General features: G+C 41.8%; 1 protein-coding gene across 1 annotated transcript; it reads left to right on the top strand.

Annotated features, from left to right (window-relative positions):
- Positions 1–27,403, top strand: six4 (SIX homeobox 4). Its single transcript, XM_033027421.1, has 4 exons — positions 1–906; positions 6,661–7,019; positions 7,132–7,353; positions 23,385–27,403. Exons 1-4 carry the CDS (start codon positions 173–175, stop codon positions 24,185–24,187), a joined length of 2,118 nt encoding a protein of 705 aa, XP_032883312.1. The 5' UTR covers positions 1–172; the 3' UTR covers positions 24,188–27,403.

Below are 27,403 nucleotides of genomic sequence, written 5' to 3'. Positions count from 1 at the left end.
CAGAGTAGGTCGCCGTCACGTTGAAAACACACAGATCCATCCTGGGAGATAGTCATCTGCATGGGGGGGGGGGAAAAACCTGATCGGCTAAACCTAGCCGAGGAAAGGCGGCTCTGAGGCATAAAGAAGCAAGGAGGGTGGGAGGGAGGGTGGAGAAGGGCAGAACAGAACCATGTCTTCTGCTTCCAGCGAGATCACCAGCACAATTGAGATTAAAGAAGAGAACGGCAGCCTGCAGCCAAAGATCAGTGCTCTGGGCTCTCCAGGCACCCTGGAGCCTGAAGCGGGCGCACTGTCTGCAAGCCCGGAGATTTCCCAGCAGGTTCCCGTTGAACTTTTAACCAACCCCGCGTCCGCTCTGACTTTCTCGCCGGAGCAAGTGGCGTGCGTGTGCGAGGCTCTACAGCAAGGAGGGAACCTGAATCGCTTATCCCAGTTCCTCTGGTCTCTGCCTCCCAGCGATCTGCTACGTGGCAACGAAAGCATCTTAAAAGCACGGGCTCTGGTGGCCTTCCACCAGCACCGATACAAAGAGCTCTACAGCATTCTGGAAAGCCACAACTTCGACCCTTCGTGCCACACTTCGCTGCAGGACCTGTGGTACAAAGCCCGCTACACAGAAGCCGAGAAGGTCCGGGGCCGGCCCTTGGGGGCCGTGGACAAGTACAGGCTACGCAGGAAGTTCCCCTTGCCCCGCACCATATGGGACGGCGAGGAGAGGGTCTACTGTTTCAAGGAGAGGTCGCGCAACGCGCTCAAGGAGCTGTACAAGCAGAATCGCTACCCTTCACCGGCCGAGAAGCGCAACCTGGCCAAGATCACGGGGCTCTCCCTCACCCAGGTCAGCAACTGGTTCAAGAACCGGCGCCAGCGGGACCGCAACCCCTCGGAAACCCAGTCGAAAAGGTGAGGCGGCAAACTTTTTCCAAACTTCTCTCAATTCCCCGGGGGTGCTTCCTAATACCACAAAATGGCGCTTATCTAGTCCTTGATTTCCTACCTCCCAAGTTACAGTGGGTCAGCGCCGAAAGATCGGCACAAGTGTGTAGCTGGTAGCACTCCCTCCCACCCCTCGCCTCCACTCTGCCGCCCGGCCGCCGCTTCAGGCCGGGGGCTGGAGACGGGTGGGGGGGGCAGAGAGAACGACCGAGGGAAATGTCCCGTTCAAACAAAAACAAGAGCGAAGAGAACAAAGGGGTAATTCCTTTCTTTCGTGTGATTATTATGCTTTTCTTCATAAGAGACACACACACAGAGCAGCGAGCCCGTGTGCCAGCGCCGGTTAATTTGGGGGTGTTTTTGGAGCTGCTTTGCAGCATGGCCGGGCTCCGGCTTTGTTTTGAAATCTGAGTCTTTCCCATTCGGCTCGAATTTCAGCGGAGTTCACTTCTCCACGGCAAGTTTTACTCCTTAGTTTCTTTCATCCTACCTTTTCCCGCACCGATTCACATCTCCCACAGGCTGCTTCTCCCCACCTTTTTTGCTCTCCCGACCAGTTTGAGATGGGAAATTGAGAAGATTTTTTTTTTGTTCACCCGCTTGTGTTTATTATTTTTTTTGGGGGGGAGGGGGTTAATTACAGTGTGGCGGATAAGCCCCCCGCATGAAGTTGCCGAAAAGCTTTGTATTTAAAGGGAGAGTGCGCACCTGGCGGAGTTAGTGTCGAGCGACAAGTTCGAACTGTATTCAAATGGAGATGTAAGAAACTGCTGCGGGGCATTTGTAAAGTAAGCGAGGTAAAGAACGCCTTTGTACTCGACCAGCGCACCATGCAGTTGTGTAGGAAAAGTCAAATTCCACAAATAGAAGCGAGCTTTCTGACTCATCGGTCACTCTAGTCTTTTTTTTGTTTTACTGCTTTTTAATAAGGTGTCTTGTGCAAGAGAAAACACACACACACACACACACACACACACACACACACACACACACGGACGCAGGAGGAAATTATTGGCATGAATTGGGGAACGGACCAATTAGTTTCAACCCTGTTACATTGCAAGACGTAAAGGTCAAAGGGGTACATACTGTCAGGGTTGTTTGATTGCGATGGCGGAAGAATGAAAGCGAGCGCTTGAGATTTTCGAGCATGCCATTTGTAGTTAAAAGTACAAATGGAAAGCCCGCCTCTTAAAACCAACAACAAAAGCGAATAGGGAGGAAATATGTATTCAAGAATAATCGGGAGACTTTACGATTATATTTTCAACACGCATCTAGTTTGCAAAATATAATACGTGTTACTAAATAAAATTGAGAGCCGTAACATAATTATTGGAAAAACACCAAACAATCCCAAAGATAACACTCACATTTACATCATTTTGTGATCTCAGCATCGTAATCCCGACCCGAAACGTCGTCTATCCATTTCCCTTCGCAGATGCTGCCTCTCCCGCTGAGTTCCTCCAGCACTTTGTTTTATGTTCAAGATTCCAGAATTGACTTTTGTTGTCCACAGTGATAACACAAGGGATGAATGGTTTGATTTGTGCACTTTACAGAAGACTAATAATAGTCCAGAGTCTTCATCAAATAATCCAATAAACTAACAATCTTGAAAACTAATCCACTCCCAAACACATACAAATTTCTGATGTGACCCGACTAAAACAATAACACTTGACCACTGTTAACAAAACATTGGATCATGACTGGAAATAAAAATAGAACCGGGGCTGTTGCTTTTAATCAACCATCAAATACTCTGTCTAATATCTTTCTGAAGCATTTGTTTGTTGATACATCTCCCAAAATTAATAAAGTTCTATTGGATAAATATCAAAGCATAAGAATTATTGGTGCAGATATTAATCTGCATTTTTAAACAGCCATGTTATTTATTTTAAAGGGTAAACACTACTATAAAAGTAATGGCATATTAAAGTCTGACGTGCAATAACAAGGAATGGCATGTGGGGGTTTATATCAAAGAAAGATACAAATTGCTGGAGTAGCTCAGCAGGTCAGGCAGCATCTCTGGAGAACATGAATCGGTGATGTTTCGGGTTGGGACCCTCCTTCAGTCTGAACTGAAATGTCACTGGTCCATGTTCTCCAAAGATGCTGCCTGACCTGCTGGGTTACTCCAGCATTTGTGTCTTTCTTTGACATATTGAAGTCTATTCGAGTTAGTCATTTCTAAACTGGTTTCTGGATGTCATTTTTTATATATTGGTTATCAAAACGAGGAATCTAATTTATCAGGAACTTGATTGCTATCTGCTTGTTAGCAGATGGAAAGGATGATGCTCCTCTCAAGTACAACAAATAGGCCATTCCATCTTATTGCATCTTTTAAGGAATAATACATTTTTATACATTTTCATGTTGGAAGCATGTTTTAATGTACCCACCTTCCTGTCAGAAAATGCATTCACAATTGTAGCTGATTGCATAAAACTTTTTTTTTTTTTTTGCTCCTGTCACCTTGATTTGTTTTGCCAAGTATCTGAAATTTTGTTACCTTTCTTGCATCCCTTGAAATGGGTGCAAAGTTGATTACTGTCAATTGTCAAAATGATTCATTATTTTAATTCCCTTTCCAATGTCCAGTGAGCCTTTTCTGTGTTAACTTTTATTTTCCACATTGCCACATAACCATTATTCTTTAACTATTGAGCTTTTTTTTAGTAACTAATTTCTCTGCACCTCCAAAGCCTTTTTTTCTAAACCAGAGAGCATTCGGATGGGAAGGGCAAAGTTTAAAGGAGATGTGCGGGTTACGTTTGTGTACGTAAAGGATGGTGGGCGCCTGTAGAGCACTGCCAGGGGTGGTGGTGGAGGCAGATACAATAGTGGTATTTAAAAGGCTTTTAGATAGGCACATGGATATTGTGCTGACCATCGATTACCATATGCTGACGCTATCTAAACACACTAGGGACACTTTACAATCTTACCGAAGCCAATGAACCTACAAACTACCTCTGGAGTGTGTGAGGAAACCGGGGCACCTTGGGTAAACCCATGGGGAGAATGTACAAACTCCATACAGACAGCACCCGTAGTCAGGATCGAACCTGCGTCTCTGGCGCTGTAAGTATAAGAATTTAAATTGTCCCTAGTGTGTAGGATAGCGTCAGCTTATGGTGATCGCTGGTCTGCACAGAATCGATGTGCCAATGGGCCTGTTTCCACACAATATCTCCAAACTAAACTAAGCTACTCATCTTCAACATTACCCAAGCAGCAAATGGGACCAAAGCTTGCCACCTTGTCTGAGAGGCAGGCAACATCCCTGATGATATAGTAAACCTCCAGTACTGCACTGGATCCAGCTACAAAAATGGATGTCAAAATTGAAGCCCCAGATTCTCAAAACTCATTTTTTACAAAGAGGGATAAAAATTACAATGAGCAGAAATTTTGCTGAATCTGTAAGGCAGCAACTCTGCCGCTGCGCCACCATGCCGCCCCAAGTGCAGTAAATTCCACTGTACTGCACGATGCTTCTTCCTTCCTCAACATTTATTCAAGGTTAGATCATTTGGATCACAAAACTCCAAGCATATTCTTATGATTATTTATGGGGGCATATTGCATGTAAATTCACTGCCACCTGTGACTGCATTTTGCAAGTGCTTGTTGGCTTTGATGAAACTTGGAAAGTTGTGACTGTCACGGGATAGATAAAGCTGCTGTTCCATTCAGACGGCCAGTTGGCAACGTTATGCATTTCATCATCTGTGTCCTGTCCAGGTAGCTGGATACCTGACCTTTTGCTGCACTCTGAGCTCCACCCTGAGTTTAGAGGTGGAACTCGACCATGCAAAGCTGAGGATCTGGGTAAAGTTCACACCTGATCCCTTAGCTTTACACCAGAAATCTAATGCAATGCTATTCTTTTTCTTTATCTGAGGTTTTCAATTGGTTTAATTTACTTTAACATGTTTTTAAATAAGTTTACATTTTTAAATGATTTGGGACCCTTTTAAATTTAAATGCCTCTGACTCAGGGACATTGAGAAGTTCAATGACTTCTTGTTGCAGTAGGCTGTCAGAAGTACATCAGGGCCTCATTGAGTTGATGCGAGTTGTCAGGAAGGGTCTGTTTTCATGCTGTATCACTAAACTAAAAACAATTGTTACCTGAGGCCTAGTCACTGCTCACAGGCTATTTAGCCTTTTGGAGCAACTGCAGCCAAACCTCCAGGACAATGCCAGAGACCCAGGTTCGATCCTGACGTCGGGTAGAATTTGCACATTCTCCCTGTGACCGTGTGGGTTTCCTCTGGGTGCTCCAATTTACTCCCACATCCCAAAGACCTGTGGCTTCTGTAAATTGCTCCTAGTGTGTGGGATACAAAAGTAGGTTAAAATAGAACTAAAGTACGGCTGATCTGTGGTCGGCACTCACTCAGTCAGCTGAAGAGCCTGTTTCCATGCTGATCTTTCAAACAATGTGGTGGTTGAATCAGTGGCACTGTACAACTATGTAGTTGTATTATCCAAAGATAATTAATTTAGATAGTCTCAGAAAGCAACTTACATATTCACAGGAAGCTGGCGTTTACTGCCTTTCCCTTGCTGTTCCCTGACTGATGGATTTGCTGATCATGTGGAAGGCAGTTAGGTGTCAACCACATTGGTGTGTCTGGAGTCACGTATATGCCATATGAGATAAGGATGGCAGATTTTCCTTTCCTGAAAGATGTCGGAGAACCACATAGGTTTTTATGGCTCTTATGGTGGTTTTTGATCACTATTACAGATTTTTTTTTTTTGCACCGTTCTGATAGGATTAACAAGTTACTTATTGTCATTTTAATTAGTTTTATTCTTTGCTGCAGTCATAAAATCATAAGATATAGGAGCAAGCAGGAATTTGGCCATTCAGACTATCAAGTCTGTTCCACCATTTGATCATGGCTGATCTATTTTTTCCCCCTCAATCCCATTCTCTTGCCTTCTCCCCCTGACCTATGGTGCAATGGGCTCTATCCCATGCCTGCTATAAATTGAATTGTGATTTATTCCTGTTCAACTCTAGCCCAAACATATTTCAAAAGGATGGGGGGGGGCATTGAAATGTCACAGGAAAGAAAACGTATAACCCATCATTTTGAGCTTGGTGGAGCATTGCTCTTAGAACAAGTAATGTTCTGAATCTTTGAATAACCCAACCTATCCTCCTCCTTAGCACATTGTGCCGAAAAATCACTTAATCGTAATTACCAAACAACATGTAATCTGATATTTGTACCGGCAGATAGACTCACTGTGTGATGTATTCCTGTTATAGTCTATCTTTATTTCTTCATATACTTTTCTACATATTTTTATGTCTTTGGGGGATTACAATGATCCTCTGGCCTACATAGTTATTTTAAATTCAAAATACAACTTTTTCTCAGACCCCTTTAAGGTGCTGAATATAAAACAGAAATTGATCTATATATTTATTTTGGTGCCTGATATTATATAAAATGAAACTGCTATAAACTGGTGGTCATTATCATTTTGGCCTTAGAAGGTGAGGTATGTGTTATTTTTGAATTTTTATTATGCTGATATTCTGCATTGGTTAGAGAAAAGTTTAAAGTTCAAACCATGTCTGTTATGCCAGGTGATAGAAATGTAAATATTCTTAAAGAGTCGCTTTGAAATATTGTTGAGACATCGTTAATAAAACAGTATCTTTTTAACTTACTTCCACAGTGAGTCAGATGGTAATCACAGCACAGAAGATGAATCTAGCAAGGGACAAGATGACATGTCGCCACGCCCATTGTCCAATCCATCAGAGGGAATGAACCAATCCAACATCCATAGTCATCCGGAAGGCATGTTTATGCATCATATTGGGGAACTGAAGCCCTCCCAGAATTCCTCTGGCATACTACTGAATGGAAACCTCGTAACGACAAATGGCTCTCCTGTTTTTTACAACGGAAGTTCTTTCATCCAAGGGCCAACTGGCGTCCTTGTTAATGGTCTGTCTTTAGGAAATGCCCAAACAATAAGTTTAAGCCCGGTTGGAACCACTCCGAGCGTGCTGGTTAATAATATTTCAAACGGTAAGTAATCAAAGAATCGCTGTCCTTCAAATACGATTTTTAAAACACTTATCCAAACTGTCATCCTGTTCAACTGTGACGTTCGATCCAAATTCCTGTGATCTCTTCCCAGGCTCTGCTAGTGGCAGTGAAATTAAAACTGAACATGTACGCATCCTACCCTCTCAAGAAATGGCGTCCTCAGGTTCTGTAGAAGTCAATCGAAGCCCAATGCAAGTAAACCAATATAGCCTTGTGCAGCTCCAAAACTCAGAAAATAATATCCAACTGGTAAATGGAAACATTGGGATACCTTCACTGCAGCTTCCTTCAGTTTCTACTGCACCGTCACAAGGCAAGTTGCATTTTCATTCCTTTTTCCGTCATCTGGAGGATGTCTTAATCTTTTCAGTATATCAAGCTCTGCTTTAAAACGGACAGTTAGGTTAGATTGCATTATACCAAGTGTGAGCTATTTAAAATGTGATAGCATTATTGTTGCATTTTAGTTTTGTGTTGTAGTGGAACTATCGTGATGTGAAACACCATGTCTGACAAACGTAAAACCTGTTCAATCCCCAGCAACTGACGAGCTGCATGCAAATATCATCAGCTTACTTAACTGGATTGGTATTTGGGTTGACAGACGTGTACATTGTGGAAAATTCCTGTTGAATGTGAGAGTGATTGAGGACTTGTTTTGCAACTTTCACCTACAAAACCAAAATGCATTATGGAATTAAACCTCGTGATATGACATTTGCAACAGACAAGAAGCAAATGTCTGACCTGTACTAGAAATGTGATGAGATCAGTATTTGCATAGTGAATACCAACTGCCATGCAAAAAGCTTGGTAGCATGGCTGTTGTCCAGCATGGATCAGCCTCTAAGCAAGGTCACTGAGTGAAAGTCACAAGATCAGATTCGTATTGGAAAATTGATTGTGTGTCTTGACATATATTCTGCTATGTGGCTCTAGTAGGTCCTTAAGCTTTAGTAGCAGACCAAGTACTTTATGTGACAGTTGATCAGAATTGAAGCCCTCCCTTAGATGCATTGATAAACTTATCAAAAGCTTCCTGTACCTCTCCACGACCTATAAGAATAAATTCATTCTGTTTGGAATACTGTTAGTGTGTAGATCGCAAATAATCACTGTGTATCACAGAGTATTGTGGCTGATGATAATCTTGAATTTGGTACCTGCTCTCTGGTTTGGTTTAAGTAATCCATGGGATGTGCACATTGCTGGCGTTCATTGCTCATCCATAGATGTTCTTGAAGACTAGCTGCTCCTTGAATTGTTGGCAGCTCTTCTAATAATGGTACGCCCAGTGTTGTTGGGTATTAATGAAACACTGGAGAATCAAAGTCCCAATAGTTTTGCACAGAGCCTGTGAACCAGCTGTGCTACCAGTGGTAAATGACAGTGATGGCTGAATGCAGACCAACAACAGGGTTCTCATGTAACTGCATTGCATTCCCAGTAAACAGAGCTACAGTATTGGCAAAAAGCTAAAATGAATGTTAAACAATTGAGCATGCATAAATTTGTGGATCTATATTTGTTAACATTTTGTTTCTGGCACAATGGTTGTAAAATGTAACCTACATTTGGAGCCACTTTGCTGAGTTCACTCTGACGAGTTGTATTAATAGGAGAAATGTCAACCAGTCCATTTACCAGACCTACCTGCAGCCTATATAAAAGTTCATGCACTCTTTAAAAGAGCATTGAATTAAAATAATTATATTGTTCTGTATCGTGGCAAGTTCTTATAGTGTGTAGTGTGAATCAGTATAAATAAGGTCACACATCTACCTTATAACTAAAACTCTCATCTTGTATATGCCTGAAATACAGCCAAAACGGTACACGATAGCACTACAATTTTAGGCCCACCTTGCTCACCATTCGTCTGGGATGTGCAGTAGCAAGTTGTGTTCGATTTCACAAAGTAATTCCCTTTAAAAACTTTAATTTACTTTCTACCCCCTGGGCCTGCTGCGCTCCCACTTGTCGGCCCCGTCAGCCGCCCCGTGCAGTTGGGGGAGGGTTGCCATCGCTATCCGCGTGATCGCAGTTGGGGGAGGGTTGTCGGGCCTTGTATCCGCGCGATCGCAGTTGGGGGAGGGTTGCCGGGCCCGCCGCCATTTTGAGATCACCATTTTGACTCTCGTCACAATGGGGATCTCTGGAGTCACAATGGGGACCCGTCAGCTGCACCTGTGCAACTGTGGGAGGGTTGCCGGGCCGGCATTGCCATTTTTTACTAAACATCGCCTCGTGTATGGGTGAGTGGTGGAATATTGTGGTGGGGGAGGGGGGGCCCAACGGGTCTGCGCTTGGTCTAGTACAAGTTAAAATGGTCACAAATCAATTAGAAGTGTAAACAAGAACGTAAGAATGGGTCTATCCTGAAGAGTCTAGTAATCCCTCTACTCACGATAGTCATCTTGAATAAGTTTGCAACATGCTAGTCTGCCCAGTACAGGATTAGTTTCCTGCTCTCAGGGTTAAATTTTATTCAGTTCTAACTTCATCTGTATCAACAGTGATGGTAATAATTTGGAACAGGGCAGCTGTTGCACAAACTGATCTAACAGAAGCTTTTCCAGCCCTTGAAGCACGAGTAAGGGATTTTTCTTCCTACTGTTTGTAATTTACATTCAGTTTACATTTTTGCTCCCATTTTTATTGTGTTTGATTTATTTATTTTTCGTCTCAAACCATTCAGCCCAAGAAATTGTTTAATTCAGTGTAAAGTGTCAAGGACACTTGTTCCTCCCGCCCTAAAAATATTATAGACTAAAATATGTTTTCATTCTTCTTCCTTCCACATTCTTCTTAATTTTTCTTTGCAAATTTCCATTTCTACCATATTAAGAATTTGAACTATGGTGAAAACCTTGTTGCTTTCTGACCTACTTCATTGCAGATTTTCTTTTCTCTGTAATTAATGCTGTAACACTATATTCTGGACTCTGGTAATTTTCTCTTTGTACTACCTGTTGCGCTTGTGTACGTATTGATTGTGCCCCCATATAGTATGATTTGCCTGGATAACACAAAACCTTTCACACTATGTGACAATAATGAACAATGCCATAAGTTGTGGTGAGTTGGGTAGACTGTGACAGTTTTACTTAGTTTAGGGAGATATGGAGGGAGGAAACATGCCCTTCAGCCCACTGAGTCCATGCTGGCCATCGCTCATCCATTCACACTAGTTCTATGTTATCACACTTTTTCATCCACTCCCTAAACTCTTGAGGCAAGTTACAGGGGTGGAAGATTGCAACCTTCACGTGGTCCTCCCTGTTTCGACTAATGCAATCAACTCGACGTGCACAAACGGAAGATCAAATAGAACAAGTTGTCCAACAACTTTAGGCTGTGCACGCCACACGAGAGAAGAAGAAGAATGCAAATTACAGAGGCCAATTAACCACCAAACCCGCATGTCTTTGGTATGTGTGGGAAAACCCATGCAGTCACGGGGATAATGTGCAAATTCCACACAGACAGCGGCCGAGATGAAAATCCAACTTGTGTCTGTGGCATTGTGAGGCAGCGGTTCTACCAGCTGCGCCTCTGTCGCACATACCTGGGCTTATCTAGGGGGATTTGAGTGGATTTTACAAAAATATTGACTTTCCTGGGTGCTTCCATCTTCCTTCATCCTATTATCCTTTTCCTTAATGTTCATAATCTTGTCCCCTAATTTAACTTTGTAATAAACTTGAGCAAAACACAAAGTACTGGAGGAACTCAGCGGTCAGGCAGAATCTGTGGAGGGACTTTTGGAGAAGCTGTGACTTCATCCCTTTAATGGTGGGGATTCCCTCCATAGATGATGCCTGACCCGTATAATTCTTCTAGCACTTTGTTTTGCTCAAGATTATAGCATCCATAGGTTCTTGTGTCTCCATTAGCAATAAACTTATTTACCTTCCAACATATAATATCCTATTTCCACCTCAATTGCACCTGCCTCACCTAGAGTTGAAGTTGTCAACCAGATCCCTTGTTATTGCCATGCTCAAATGTTAAAACTTTCTTGAAATTTGTCTCCCCACTTCAAGAGTCAAGGGGGTTTAATTGTCATGTGTACCGGCAATGGAATCTTTATTAGCTGCAGGTCACAAGCCCATGCAAGAATCCATATATAATCATCAAAATACCATTATAATAAACATAATATTAAAAATGGAATAATCCAAAATACAACAAATTAATAACCATAATACTACTTCAGAAACTCTAATCTGTAGTATAACCAAAGACATGATCTGCAGATGGTCATAGTTGCGGAAGGTAATGTGACAGTTGCTGGGATGAAACTTATTGAACCTGGTGGTCACAGTTTCAAGGCTCCTGTATCTTCTACCTGACGGTAGTCGTGAGTTTGGAGCGTGGCCAGGGTGGTGTGAGTCTTTGATACGCCTCCTATAGATCCCTTCAATGGAGGGGAGGGGGGGGGGGGGGGGGAGAGGAGGACAGTACTCTGATGGACCGGGAGAGTGTTTACCACCCTTCGTTGTCTCTTTTGTTTCTGGCCGTTTGATTTACCAAGCTAAGCTATGATGTCACCAGTTTGTATGCTCTCTACCGTACACCTGTAGAGGTTTGAAAGGAGATTTGTCAACATGTCTATTCTCCTCGATCTTCTAAGGAAGTGGAGGCGTTGATAAGTTTTCCTTGTATTGCATCAATGTGCTGGGTATAGAATAGATCTTCAGAGATATGCATGCCCAGGAACTTGAAAGTGTTGACTCTCTACGCCATCATCTCATCGATAAATGCAGCATCATGGATCCCCTCCTGAATTCAACAATTACTCTTTGCACTGAGAGCAAGATTGTTGTTCTGGCACCATTCACTCAGATTTCCAATCCACCCAATGTACTCTGACTTATCATTAACCGTTACTTGTCCAACAGCGGTGGTATCGCCGGCAGATTTAAAGATGGTGTTGGAACTGTGTCTACCTACACAGTTGTGGGTATAGAGTGAAGTGCTCCTGTGTTGATGGTTATCAAAGAGGAAGTGTTATTACTAATTTATCTTGATTGTGGTGTGCCAATGAGGAAGTTGAGAATTCAATTACATAGAGATCCAGTTCTCCGAGTTTGACAAGAAGTTTAGAGGACATGATGGTGTTTGACCGCTTGACTGCAGTCAATGAACATGAGCCAGGCGTATATTCTTATTGTCAAAGTGGTCCAGTGCAGAGGGAAGAGCCAGCGGGATTGCCTGTTGATCTATTGTGGTGGTAAGTGAATTGCAGTGAGTCCTTGCCCTTACTAAGGCAGGAGTTGATATGCGTCCTCACCAATCTCTCAAAGCACTTCAACACTATGGACATTGGTGCCGCCGGTTGGTGGTCACTGAGGCACAACACATTACTCTTCCTCGGCACCAGTATTATCAATGTGCTTTTAAAGTAGTGGGAAGGACATTCCTTTAAGGAGATGAGCAGGAATTTATTTAGTCAGAGGATGCTGAATCTGTGGAATTCTGCCACAGAAGGCTGTGGAAGCCAAGTCAATTGACATTTTTAAGGCAGAGAAAGATAGATTCTTGATTAGCACGGGTGTCGGTGGTTATGGGGAGAAGGCAGGGGAATGGGATTAGGAGGTAGAGATTGATCAGCCATGATTGAATGGCGGAGCAGACTTAATGGGCCGAATGGCCTAATTCTGCTCCTATCACTTATGACATTGGACCTAAATAATGAGAGTTTGATGGTGTTCGCAAGAACTCCAGTCAATTGGTTTTAAGACTGCAGCCAGGTACACCATCAGTGCCAGATGATTCACGACGGTTCAGCCTTATGATGGGATCTTCTGACATCGGCCATGGCGACCTGCAAATTTCATCTTGTCTAAAGAAGCGTTTAGTATTTATCCACTCGTATATTCAGTTGCATCTGCCTGTTAGCCACATCCTCAGCGACACACATTCTCAGTGTCATCATTTATTTTTAAAAAAAGAAAAAAATATTTTGGCCTTGATTCATTATGGACGTGACTTTGCTCCCAAGACCAGGATCATCCATTGCCATCCATATACTGGAATCACTCCATTTTGGCCCTGCTCTTTGACAAGTGGGAGGAACTCATGAATTTCCAGGACTGACCATTCATTCACGACCCTGCCTGGCACAATCTTCTTTCTGTTTGACAACCAAAACAAGTTCTCCCCCATCTTCCCACGTACACCCTTTATATCCAGGGTCTGTCTCGATCCATTCCAAGCTTATCCTGTCCATGTAGCACGCCTTTCACTCTAACCCAACCTGGTGTCACTGAGCCTATAATTAAATCGCTAGGCTTATATGCTCCATGTCACATGCCCCTGTGCTGGCTAATACTTTGAATGATTCTCTACTTTGAATTTATGTTTCTCTTCGACAAATCTATCATCATCATCCTGAAAGAAAATAATTATCCCCTTGTTGTTGGGGAAGGGGTTGAATGTCCCCGTCCCCCCCTCCCTCCCATCCTTCAATCCATCTACTGGGGTGTATAACTTAGTTGGACACTGAAGTAGCCCTAATTATAACAACAAAGTTCAAACTCTGACTGTGATTGTGGTGAACTATTGTTTTTTTTTATTTTAATTTCTCGATCTATCTCAAACCTTTGACATGATCATCTTTATCAGTTGCCTGAGACGTGCCCTGGTTCCCCTCTTACCTTTTTGATCATTCACTGAAAACCATTTCCAGTGTCACGATTCCTGCTTCTGAAGTCTCCCAAAAAATTATTATTTGAACTACTCTTATTTTTCATCAATCATGCCAGCTCTTGGAGTTCTTATCTGAAGATGTACATATATTCCATCGTATCCACCTCTTTTAATTTTTCTGGTGCTTTTCACTGTCCTTACCCTGGATCTACTTTTAGGTTACCTGCAATTTACAATTTCACCAATGAAAAGGACTGAAACATCTAGCTTCAGGTGCCGATGCATTCCTTCCCAATCTGTTCCATCCTTCTCTCTGGCTGCTGACTGAAATAAACAGTTCACTATTCTGCGATGGTACCTGACCCGAGCCCACAACCCAACAGCATGAACATTGAATTTTAAGTAGCCTCAAACAACACCTCCCCTTTCTCCTCTACCTGAGCTCGCATCTATTTCTACCCTCTCCCACCACCTACATTCCTTCATGTCCAGCTATCTGCCTCCCAAAAAAACCCTCTCCTGCATTCATTTACAACCTGCCACACTTTGTCCTAACCCTCCTCTCCAGCTTTCTGACCCATCTCCATAATCCTTCTGAAGAAATGTCTTAACCCAAAGTATCAGCTAACCATGTTCTCCAGGGATGCTGCCCAATTTACTGTGTACTCCAGCATTTCGTGGCCTTGTTTTGTGAACCAGCATCTGCAGTTCCTTGTTTTTACATCAAATCCATGCCCTCTCCTTCACCAAGACTGCCTATTTCCATTAAAATCACTTCCACAATTGGCCCTGTCCCACTTAGGCGACTTTTTAGGAGACTACGCTGTCGTCACATGTTCGCGGGTGGTTGCCCGGGTGTCGCCTGCGTAGTCATAGTCGTGAGTAGTTTCCTCAGACTCGCAACAAGTCATAACGGCATTCTGGTGAAAAATTTGCGGCGACAATGGTTTTGATGACATTGAGCGTAGCTTGAATTCTCGTGACGTAGGTGCAGTAGTAGTGGGTCACCAGGATGATGTAGGCTATCGCCAGGTGATGTAGGTTGTCGCCGGTGGTGACCGGTGAATTTGATTGGCGCATTGAAAAAACGTAAGTACACAGCCCCACGCGGTGACTCGAATCTAGTGCGCGGTCACAAACACAAGCAGTGCACTGCATTAAAAAGCAAATCTTTTTATATATTGGGATGAATAAAACAAACACAAGCAGTGCACTGCATTGAAAAGCAAATTATTTTTATATATTTTGATCACAAACGCAAGCAGTGCACTGCATTTAAAATTAAACTATTTTGTGAGGATGTGGGTGACCCTGAAAAGGGACTTATCTTGTGGTCTATAATGGGCTCTCTTCCTGGAGTGGTGGACTTCTGTTTGTGGTGTGGGATGTTTGCTGCTGGTCTTCAGGTCATGTCGTTCTGCCATGGTACTGCCTATTTTGGAGTTGTAGTAAGCGAAGAGATGGTCTCTTTGCTCCTTGGGTCTCTTTTTGCCGGTGTTTCCTGGCAATCTCCCCAGTGGCAACAAAGGTGTAGTCTATCCTCCAGTTCTCCATGAGCCTTGCGTCAGTTCTCCATGAACCTGGTGTACCTGCACGCCAACTTTCAGTGACTGGTGTACAAGGACACCCAGGTCTCGCTGTAACCCCCCCCCTTTACCTAACCTAACCCCATTAATATAATAATCTGCCCCCTTGTTTTTGTCACCAAAGTGGATAACCTCACATTTATCTATATTATACTGCATCTGCCCACTCACTCAACCTGTCCAGGTCACCCTGCAACCTCCTAACATCCTCTTTACAGTTCACACTGCCACCCAGCTTTGTGTCATCTGCAAATGTGCTAGTGTTGCTCCTAATTCCCTCTTCCAAATCATTAATATATATGGTAAACAGTTGCGGCCCCAACACCGAGCCTTGCGGCACTCCACTCGCCACTGCCTGCCATTCTGAAAAGGAACCCATTCACTCCTACTCTTTGCTTCCTGTCTGCCAACCAATTTTCTATCCATATCAACACCCTACCCCCAATACCATGTGCTCTAATTTTAGTTACCCGTCTCCCCTGCTGGACCTTATCAAAGGCTTTCTGAAAGTCTAGATACACTACATCCACTGGCTCCCCTTCATCCATTTTAGTTGTCACATCTTCAAAAATTCCAGAAGATTAGTCGAGCAGTCAAGTCTTGCCCAATGGAGGTCTCTTTCCGGATCCTACCATCTGTGTAACTGCCAGGTGTGCCCACATCCACAAACAGGAAGTTGAAGTAGATTGAACCTCCCTTGGATGGGCACCTGATGGCCACATGCTTGCCGTCAACTGCCTCACATGTCTGCTGGAAGTTCCATCTTGTATCAAAGCCCTGTGCTACTCTCTTCCACTCATCTGGTGTATTATGGCAATCCATGACTTCATCTTCATAAACATTGATGATGGCCTCACAGGTCTCTTGGACAATCTTGCTGATGGTGTTGTGGGCCACAAGAAAGTTGTAGGAGAGGCACTTGTAGGGGTCTCCTGATAGACAATAGACAATAGGTGCAGGAGTAGGCCATTCGGTCCTTCGAGCCAGCACCGCCATTCAATGTGATCATGGCTGATCATCCCCAAACAGTACCCCGTTCCTGCCTTCTCCCCATATCCCCTGACTCCATTATCTTTAAGAGCCCTATCTGGCTCTCTCTTGAAAGCATCCAGGGAACAGGCCTCTGAGGCAGAGAATTCCACAGACTCACAATTCCCTGTGAGGAAAAAGTGTTTCCTCGTCTCCGTTCTAAATGGCTTACCCCTTATTCTTAAACTGTGGCCCCTGGTTCTGGACTCCCCCAACATCGGGAACATGTTTCCTGCCTCTCGCCTGTCCAAACCCTTAATGATCTTATATGTTTCAATAAGACCCCCTTCATCCTTCTAAACTCCGGAGTACAGAAGCCCAGCCGCTTCATTCTCTCAACATATGACAGTCCCGCCATCCCGGGAATTAACCTTGTAAACCTACGCTGACTCCCTCAATAGCAAGAATGTCCTTCCTTAAATTATGGGACCAAAACGGCACACAATACTCCAGGTGTAGTCTCATTAGAGCCCTATGCAACTGCAGAAGGACCTCTTTGTTCCTATACTCAACTCCTCTTGTTATAAAGGCCAACATGCCATTCGCTTTCTTCATTGCCTGCTGTACCTGCATGCTTACTTTCATTGACTGAAGAATAAGGACTCCCCTTTTCCCAACTTGACACCATTTAGATAGTAATCTGCCTTCCTGTTTTTGCCACCAAAGTGGATAACCTCACATTTATCCACATTAAACTGCATCTGCCATGCATCTGCCCACTCACCCAACCTGTCATTCTGATAGCATCCTCCTCGCAGTTCACACTGCCACCAAGCTTTGTGTCATCTGCATATTTGCTAATGTTACTTTGAATCTCTTCATCTAAATCATTGATGTATATTGTAAATAGCTGTGGTCCCAGCACCGAGCCTTGCGGTACCCCACTAGTACGCCTGCCATTAGGAAAGGGACCTGTTAATCGCTACTCTTTGTTTCCTGTCTGCCAACCAATTTTCTATCTATGTCAGCACTCTACCCCCAATACCATGTGCCCTAATTTTGCCCACTAATCTCCTATGTGGGACCTTATCAAATGCTTTCTGAAAGTCCAGGTACACTACATTCACTGGCTCTCCCTTGTCCATTTTCCTAGTTAGATCCTCAAAATTCCAGAAGATTAGTCAAGCATGATTTCCCCTTCGCAAATCCATGCTGACTCAGACCGATCCTGTTACTTCTATCCAAATGTGCCGCTATTTCATCTTTTATAATTGACTCCAGCATCTTCCCCACCACCGATGTCAGACTAACTGGTCTATAATTCCCTGTTTTCTCTCTCCCGCCTTTCTTAAAAAGTGGGATAACATTAGCTACCCTCCAATCCACAGGAACTGATCCTGAATCTATAGAACATTGAAAAATTATCACCAATGCGTCCACGATTTCTAGAGCCACTTCCTTAAGTACCCTGGGATGCAGACCATCAGGCCCTGGGGATTTATCAGCCTTCAGTTCCATCAGTCTACCCAACACCATTTCCTGCCTAATGTGGATTTCCTTCAGTTCCTCTATCACGCCAGATCCTCTAGCCTAGTATATCAGGAAGATTGTTTGTGTCCTCCTTAGTGAAGATGGATCCAAAGTACCTGTTCAACTTATCTGCCATCTCCTTGTTCCCCATAACAAATTTATCTTTTTAAGTCTTCAAGGGTCCAACTTTGGTCTTATTTATTTATTTCCTCTTCACATACCTAAAGAAGCTTTTACTATCCTCCTTTATATTCTTGGCTAGCTTACCTTCGTACCTCATCTTTTCTCCCCGTATTGCCATTTTAGTTATCTACTGTTGCTCTTTAAACATTACCCAATCCTCTTGCTTGCCGCTCATCTTTGCTACGTTGTACTACTTCTCTTTAATTTTTATACTGTCCCTGACTTCCCTTGTCAGCCACAGTAACCCCTTACTCCCCTTGGAAACTTTCTTCCTCTTTGGAATGAACTGATCCTGCACTTTCTGTATTATTCCCAGAAATGCCTGCCATTGTTGTTCCACTGTCATCCCTGCTAGGGTATCCTTCCAGTCAGCTTTGGCCAGCTCCTCCCTCATAGCTCCATAGTCCCCTTTATTCAACTGTAACACTGATACGTCCAATTTACCCTTCTGTCTCTCCAATTGTAGATTGGTCCACTTGACCATATTATGGTCACTACCTCCTAATGGCTCCTTAACCTCAAGTTCCTGTATCAAATCCGGTTCATTACATAACACTAAATCCTGAACTGCCTTCTCCCTGGTAAACTCCAATACAAGCTGCTCTAAGAATCCAGCATGGAGGCACTCCACAAACTCCCTTTCTTGGGGTCCAGTACCACCCACTCCATATTTGGGAGAAAACGAATAAGCTGGAGAAACCTACTTGCTTACAGGGACAATATGGAAACTCCACACAGAAAGTGCAAAAGGTGAGAATTCAGCTAGACTTGTTGGAGTTGTGAGATAGCTGCATAACCTGTTCTGTCACAATGTTGTGTGTTTCTTTTTGACTGGTTATGTTTTGCTTTATTTTTGTTTATGTTTTTAAAATGTTGGCAGTCAATAATCCTACATTATTCCTTGTGCACTGTCAAGAATAATAGGAATGAGGTAGGAATGGACAGATATGACAAGGACAGTATATGCAATAAAATCAGTCTCCCTTTCTAAAGCTATGCACCATATCATTTTATTTATGTTATACCTTTCTCCTGCCAATTTTGTCACGTTAATGACAGCACTGAACATAGTTTAGAAAGTGGAGAGATAGCTTTGGGGGCGAGGAAGTATGGAACTTCTAGTGCAGTATGAACTGGCGAGCAGTGAGGTACCAAACTAAGATGCTGCAGCCCCACCACTAGTGAGAGCATGTAATTACAGTGTGACAAGTTTACATACAGAGTTTCCATTTTAATTCTGAAGAAACCTTTGGCAGAATAGCTGATACAGAAATGTAGCGTGCAACTAGACAGTGAAGTTTTGTGAACGCGGAGCATCGAAGTCTAGTGATTTAATTATAGGATGCTGCTTTATTTAGTGCTGCGAGACACAAACCTGTCGAGGGTGGACGACGTCGCACATAACTGAACAGAATGGTGAAAGATTGCTGCCCAATGCACTCAACAGTGTGGGAAGAACTAAGTCTAAGATTTAAAATGAACTTTTTCCCCAAAGTAACCCACTGTTTTTGGGTTGTTTTGTGTCATTCCAGGAATGTGGCTGCACTTTCAGTAACGATTTTCCCCATACATTACTTGGACAAATGTGCATCAAATAATTTTGATCACCATGCAAAGTCCCTTTGATTGAATTGAATTAGTCTGCATTTTCCAGGACTGTCAGCTGGGCACTTCAGAGATAACAAGATTGTAATAATTCTCTGCTGGATTGGGACCCCGCTAACATAAGTACCATTATTTGCTTTCTATCCTCCCTGGCAATGTTGTACCTGGATGTAACCATAGAGGTTCTCTGTGGCCCCAGGAACAAGAGCCTTGGCATCTGTTAGAGTACTCTTGTCTGCAGTTGTGGTCACTCCATTACAGAAAGGATGTGGAGTCTTTGGAAAGGATGCAGAGGTGGTTTGACAAAATGGTGCCTGTATTAGTGGGTATACGCTACAGGGAGAAGTTGGACAGACTTGGATTGTTTTATCTGGAACATTGAAGTTTGCAGGGATATTTGTTAGAAGTATATCAAATTTTATGAGAGGCACAGATAGTGTGGACAGTCATAACCTTATTCCCAGGATGGAAATGTCAAATACAATAGGGCAGAGCTTTAAGGTGAGAGGGAGCAAAGTTTAAAGGAGATGTGCGGGGCAAGTTTTTTAACACGGAGGGTAGTGGATGACTGGAACATGCTGCTGAGGGTGGCGGTTGAGGCAGATATGATTGTGACCTTTAAGAGACGTTGGATAGGCAAATGGATATGGAGGGATATGGATTATATGCAGGCTGATAAGAGTCAGTCTTGACGTCATGTTTGGCACAGTGATTATGGGCCAAAGGACCTGTTGCTGCGCTGTACGATTCTATCTATGTTCAACCTGTACGGCTACCTCTGACCCCCTGAAACCACGCTCCCACACTCTCCCATCATTGCAGCTTTCTGTACATTCATGAGCAATGCTTCCCGACAGATGGTATTGTAAATTCTTTGTGGGGTTGGCAGCAAAGACTGCACTATAGTGACTTCCATGGTGACAAGTGGGAATGCAAATGAGACTACAAATGCTGGTTTCGACATGGCATAACACACTTGCACAATGTTTTTGTCACATGTACCAAGCTACATTGAAATACTTTGTTTTGCATACAACCTGGCAGACCTCACCTCGGCAATGATGCAAGTGTCACCATATCTTGGCACCGACAAAGTTGCAAAGGTTCACCAATAGATATCAAGTAAATAGGGTGGTAAAGAAGGTGTATGCATGGTTGCCTTCATCTGTTGGGGACTGAGTAGGAAAGTCAGAGTTATGTTGCAGTTGTATTAAACTTTGGTTAGGTCACATTTGAAGTATGGTGTGCAATTCTGGTTGCCACATTATAGGAAAGATGTGAATGCTTTGGAGAGGATGTAAAATAGGTTGACAGTACTCTTTTGGTTTGTATTTCATCTGGTTTGGTGTTTAGAATGGTTTTTGATTTTATATCCTGCAGAATTAGTTGCAACACTTATTTGTTTTTGGAAACATAATTAAAAAGCATATGGCAGTGTGTCTTTATTTCATTCATCATAAAAAATGGATCTAAAATTGTTACTCTAATTTTAACAGCAATTGTATGCTTTTGCATTCATTAATGAACATTGAACATTGTCATTTGAAGTTATGTATTTAGTGATGGATCTGTATGTAGTTCCTCAATTAAATGGATAGTATCTAAGGGATAGTATCAAAACAAAAGATGAAGCATACAAATTAGCCAGAAAAAGCAGCCTACCAGAGGACTGGGAGGAATTCAGAGTCCAGCAGAGGAGGACAAAGGGCTTAATTAGGAAAAGGAAAATAGATTATGAAAAAAAACTGGCAGGGAACATAAAATCTGACTGCAAAAGCTTTTATAGATATGTGAAGAGAAAAAGATGAATTAAAACAAATGTAGGTCCCTTGCAGTCAGAAACAGGTGAATTGATCATGGGGAACAAGGACATGGCGGACCAATTGAATAACTACTTTGGTTCTGTCTTCACTAAGGAAGACATAAATAATCTGCCGGAAATTGCAGGGGACCGGGGTTTAAACGAGATGGAGGAACTGAGTGAGATCCAGGTTAGTCGGGAAGTGGTGTTAGGTAAATTGAATAGATTAAAGGCCGATAAATCCTCAGGGCCAGATAGGCTGCATCCCAGAGTGCTTAAGGAAGTAGCCCCAGAAATAGTGGATGCATTAGTGATAATTTTTCAAAACTCTTTAGATTCTGGAGTAGTTCCTGAGGATTGGAGGGTAGCTAATATAACCCCACTTTTTAAAAAGGGAGGGAGAGGGAAAACGGGGAATTATAGACCAGTTAGTCTAACATCGGTAGTGGGGAAAATGCTAGAGTCAGTTATTAAAGATGGGATAGCAGCACATTTGGAAAGTGGTGAAATCATTGGACAATTTCGGCATGGATTTATGAAAGGTAAATCATGTCTGACGAATCTTATAGAATTATTTGAGTGTGTAACTAGTAGAGTGGATAAGGGAGAACCAGTGGATGTGTTATATCTGGACTTTCAGAAGGCTTTTGACAAGGTCCCACATAAGAGATCAGTATGCAAACTTAAAGCACACGGTATTGGGGGTTCAGTATTGATGTGGATAGAGAACTGGCTGGCAGACAGGAAGCAAAGGGTAGGAGTAAATGGGTCCTTTTCAGAATGGCAGGCAGTGACTAGTGGGGTACCGCAAGGCTCAGTGCTGGGACCCCAGTTATTTGCAATATATTAATGATTTGGACGAGGGAATTGATTGCAACATCTCCAAGTTTGCGGTGACACGAAGCTGGGGGGCAGTGTTAGCTGTGAGGAGGATGCTGGGAGACTGCAAGGTGACTTGGATAGGTTGGGTGAGTGGGCAAATGCATGGCAGATGCAGTATAATGTGGATAAATGTGAGGTTATTCACTTTGGTGGCAAGAACAGGAAAGTAGACTATTATCTGAATGGCGGCTGATTAGGAAAAGGGGAGATGCAACGAGACCTGGGTGTCATGGTACACCAGTCATTGAAAGTAGGCATGCAGGTGCAGCAGGCAGTGAAGAAAGCAAATGGTATTCAGTGTGCATTCATAGCAAAAGGATTTGAGTATAGGAGCAGGGAGGTTCTACTGCAGTTGTACAGGGCCTTGGTGAGACCACACATGGAGTATTGCGTACAGTTTTGGTCTCCTAATCTGAGGATATACATTCTTGCCATAGAGGGAGTACAGAGAAGGTTCACCAGACTGATTCCTGGGATGGCAGGACTTTCATATGAAGAAAGACTGGATAGACTCGGCTTGTACTCCCTGGAATTTAGAAGATTGAGGGGGGATCTTATAGAAACTCTTAAGGGGTTAGACAGGCTAGATGCAGGAAGATTGTTCCCGATGTTGGGGAAGTCCAGAACAAGGGGTCACAGTTTAAGGATAAGGATAAGTCTTTTGGGACCGAGATGAGAAAAAAAAATTCACACAGAGTGGTGAATCTGTGGAATTCTCTGCCACAGAAAGTAGTTGAGGCCAGTTCATTGGCTATATTTGAGAGGGAGTTAGATGTGGCCCTTTTGGCTAAAGGGATCAGGGGGTATGGAGAGAAGGCAGGTACAGGATACTGAGTTGGATGATCAGCCATGATCATATTGAATGGCGGTACAGGCTCGAAGGGCCGAATGGCCTACTCCTGCACCTATTTTCTATGTTTCTAAACACCATAGTATAATTTCTGGCTTAGCCAGTGGCACCTAGGAATAGACTGGGTGACAACCATGACTATATAGATACATGGAGCTAACATTGAATATTATAAATCAGTACAATATTTGCAAGTTAAATTGGGTACCTGTTGTATGTGTTTCTTCAATGGGTTATTATTACATGTACATTTCAATATGATTAAACGTTATCCTGTTTTACAGGAAACATTTTGATAACAAATGCATCTGATGGAGGGACATTCCTAAGTGCTCCTGCAGCCAGTCTTCAGCAAGGTAAGGTTTTCTTGGCTGCCACGGTCCCACCGAATGCAGTAATGTGTGCATTACCCAATTCAGGACATGCCATGGCGCCAGTCAAACAAGACACGTTGGACGGGAGTCTTATCTTTTCTCAATTGATGTCAGTGAGTGGAAATAATCATCTGAATATCAATACATCAACTGGGAACCAAGCTGCAATGACTCTACAATCTCCATCATCATCTCTGTTAAACACAGGCCTGTCTCAAAGTCTGCCTTTGACTTCTTCAAACATGCTAAATACATCAAATACCTTGAGCTTCAGCCTCACAGTGAGTCTTCCACTGTCAACAACTGCACCTCTAAATTGTGACCAACATTTGCCATCTGCAGTCACAAATGCAGTTCCTGTGTCGATGGCCAACAATGAATATGTTACACTCCAGAACTGCAATCTACTTCCACACGAGTCTGAATCTAATGTGGACACTTCTGACATTGGAGATAAGCCCAGAAATCTCATCACTGAGGAAGCACATGAATACATCAGTGGGCACGTGTCAGTACTTCACCCCCCTGTGAAAGAAAACTACTTGGTCGTCTTGGAGAACAAAGCTGGCAACCATCTGTCAGTGATGGACTCCAAATCCAAATATGTTATAAATGATGTGGTGAATAATGTCTGCAAAGAACTGGAAACTGAAGAAAAAGAACTAGCAAAACTTCAAAATGTTCCCATGGATGAAGATATCAGTGATTTATAACGGCTTACAGACATGTGGTTGTTAAAAATCTTTAATAGTTTCCGTCCATGCATTAAGGCATCCAAATACAGAAGTGCTTTTGTTAGCAAACTTTATCTACTTCATAATTTAAAGAAAACTTATGCACGCATAGATGGAAGTGATTAAACATTTGTCTGTTACACATTTTTACTGGAGTCTTGAGAATTCTTAGTTTTAAGCTGGTATTTATTTTTCCAAAGTGTAAAGATGGCATAAAACATGTCTGGTCAGTTAAACTCAAGAATACAGTATGGTTATTGTTTTAAAAGTACATGTCCATATTGATGTGTTTATTATTTGTGCGTCTATCAGTTGTTTTGTATGCATGGTTTGATATCAGCCTACTGTCAACAGCTGTTTTTAGGCATTTCCTAATACTGTTCACTATTTGAACCAGAGACTTTAAAAAAAATAACACTATGTTCACCTCCGCAGACAAACGTATAAAGAAATACTCTTCAAATATAATTTATTCCTTGCTTATTTTCAAACAATCTTTCTTAAGAAACTACCCAAAACATACAGAAAGCATATTTGGCGTTCTTTTGCATGACTATTAACTGACAATCAATACCAAAACTATCATTATAAATACCATTACAGTATAAAATTTTATTTTTTAGTTATCCTGAAGTCAAATAAGTACTGTGAATATTGGCAGGGAGTATCCCTTTCCTGTTAAACTACCTGCACAAAATGGAGATGGGATGTGTGGAAAAAGTGAATAGCTCAAATTGGTACTAACCCATGAAAATAATACCACAGAGGAAACTTTATTTTTTTTTCTTAACATTTTATTAATATGTTACTTGCATGTGATTAGTTCAATGAACTACTTGAATCTTGGCCAGGAAATTTCTTTTTCTAAGGGTGTTCCTATACATTTATTTGATGCCTTAATCATTATTCACCTGAGCTTACCCAAAGCAGTCATGTATATATAAAAGTTAAAAATAAAGAGTTTAATACTTTTGTACTTTATAAAGTACCATCTCAGCTACTTTATCTGCTCTACCATTGTGTGACGTACAACTCATTCATGCTCGCATTCAGTCAATTCATGCTCGTTGTCACGACCAATTGGCTTAAATGGATTCTGCATCATTTACAGCCAATTTCTTTGAATATTTGTTTTGGATTTTTCTTTATGTACCATGTTATACATGGAACTTTAAAATACTTAACAATCCATTGCACACTGGTTAGCTCATGTTTTGCACTGATAGTTTGCAATGAATCAAGCATTTTGGGTAATGTTCACAATCTGCTTGAGCTTTCATGGTTTATATTACAGTTCCCAATCACTAAAGTGCTACAGTTTAGCAGCATGGGCCTGACCAAAGCCAGAGTAGTGACTGAGTCAGCAAGATAAATCAAGATATCAATCTTTGTTGATTCATATCGCTTCAGTGTTTTCTGAGAAACTTCAGCCTATCGTGTTACGTAGCCAACAGAATTTAAAACCCAACATTTCTATATCATAAAAAGAATACATTGGTATATTCAGTAACCTTGATCTTGAGGTGACCTTGATCTTTGCCTAGCCAGTTTTATGTTGTTCCTATACAAAGGTCAGAAATGTTGCTACTTTGCAATGTACTACCAATCAGCGAAACACTTTAGTGTATAATCAATTTTTACCAGGTAATCTATTCCCTTTTCAAATTTTCATCAAACATGGCACTAAACTCAACTCCAATTCATGCTATTTATTATGCATGTCCTCCTCACTCACTAAAATAATGGATTGTTTGTGCTGAAAGTCATGTGATGGTCACTACACATAAAGCACACCAATTTTTGTTTACAAATTTCAACTTGCCTTAATCTCATGCTGTTAGTTTTAAAAATATATAACATTTGATTGCTGGTACAGACCTTCAGGCTTCCAACCACTTCCCCACTGTGCCCCATCCAACCTGTGTGCCTTATAGCTTTTTTTGAATGTGGAAACAGGTATTTCTTCTAGTGAAATTTAAATTCTGTAACTCCATATATGCATTTTAGAATTAAACAGGTATGTTCATTATTTGAATGTTTCCTCTTGCATTAAGTGCCTATTGTGGGTTTCAAATATTTAAAGAAATGTGTGGCATTTGAAAACCTGTCCAGCTCATTGCAGTAAATAGAAAATTCTATTCTTCTCCAAGTGAAAATGAATTGTAGCCAAGTATGTTTTTTCTGGTATGTGAGAGCCAGCCTGTATGTTGAGACAATCTTCATATTATTTGGATAAAAAGTATTTTTATATGAGCAAGGAAAAGCGAATGACAATGTCAGCAGGAGGTTTGAACAAAGTTTTTAACGACACTCGCATTGTACCTTAAGTTGTTTTTTTTTAATTTAAAAGCTTTATCAAAGTATCGGTTATAAAGAATTTTGTTTTTTAAACTGCTCTGTAGATAGTTCAAAGAGGAAACTGAACAGGGTTTCTAACTTAAGAAATGACACTCCATATTTTTTCTTCTATGAAAAGTTAATATTGGGTTTGTGTACTCCAAGATTACCCGAACAGCGGGTAAAATATGCAGCCTGATTTGCATAAAATGTCATTCACCTCTTTTCAATTTTTTGTTTGAAATGCTGAACTTTGAAATGTGCAAGTTGTGAGACAATGCATTGTGTACTTTTTGTATTTGTCACTCTTTTAAACGGTTCTGGCAAAAACCCCCATTTGATCCCTAAAATAATTATTGAGGTGTGGAGTGGTAATATATCACTGCATTGCTTCCTTATCTGACTGCACATGAAGTAAATTAATGTTTTTTTTTCTGTAACTAGGAATATGTTAGTTGATGTTTTATAGCTTACTCTAAAGGGGTATTAATTTAAAGGGAAGGTTTTATTAGCCATCACACGTTATATACTTTGATTTCAAGTCTGTTTTACTGTACTGTAGATTTGGCATGAAACTTTATAAACTTTTAAAATTGTGTGTATATATAGACATAATCAAACCAGTGTAAGGGATATGGATAGCTAAAACATCTATACTGCACTAACTTCTTGGTGATGGTACATTGAGCATGTGTTAGTGTTTTGTGTTCACCCTTATTATACCAAAGATACTTTGAATAATAGTTTTGACGTATAATCTGGTTTGTCTATACTGTTACATGACCTTTGTTTATATCTGAAATGATTTGAGCTTATTTTTCTAAACACTATACTCAATGAACTTTATATTTATACATT

This window comes from Amblyraja radiata, chromosome 9 (genome assembly GCF_010909765.2).
Source record: "Amblyraja radiata isolate CabotCenter1 chromosome 9, sAmbRad1.1.pri, whole genome shotgun sequence".
NCBI lineage: Eukaryota > Metazoa > Chordata > Chondrichthyes > Rajiformes > Rajidae > Amblyraja > Amblyraja radiata.
The sequence above is the reverse complement of the archived record's forward strand: the minus strand, read 5'-3'. Positions and strand labels throughout refer to the sequence as shown.

Coding starts and splice junctions, on each gene's coding strand:
- six4 (XM_033027421.1), top strand. CDS start 173: ATGTCTTCTGCTTCCAGCGAGATCACCAGCACAATTGAGATTAAAGAA. Junction 7,020..7,131: donor GGTTAATAATATTTCAAACG/GTAAGTAATCAA, acceptor ATCTCTTCCCAG/GCTCTGCTAGTGGCAGTGAA. Junction 7,354..23,384: donor TTCTACTGCACCGTCACAAG/GCAAGTTGCATT, acceptor CCTGTTTTACAG/GAAACATTTTGATAACAAAT.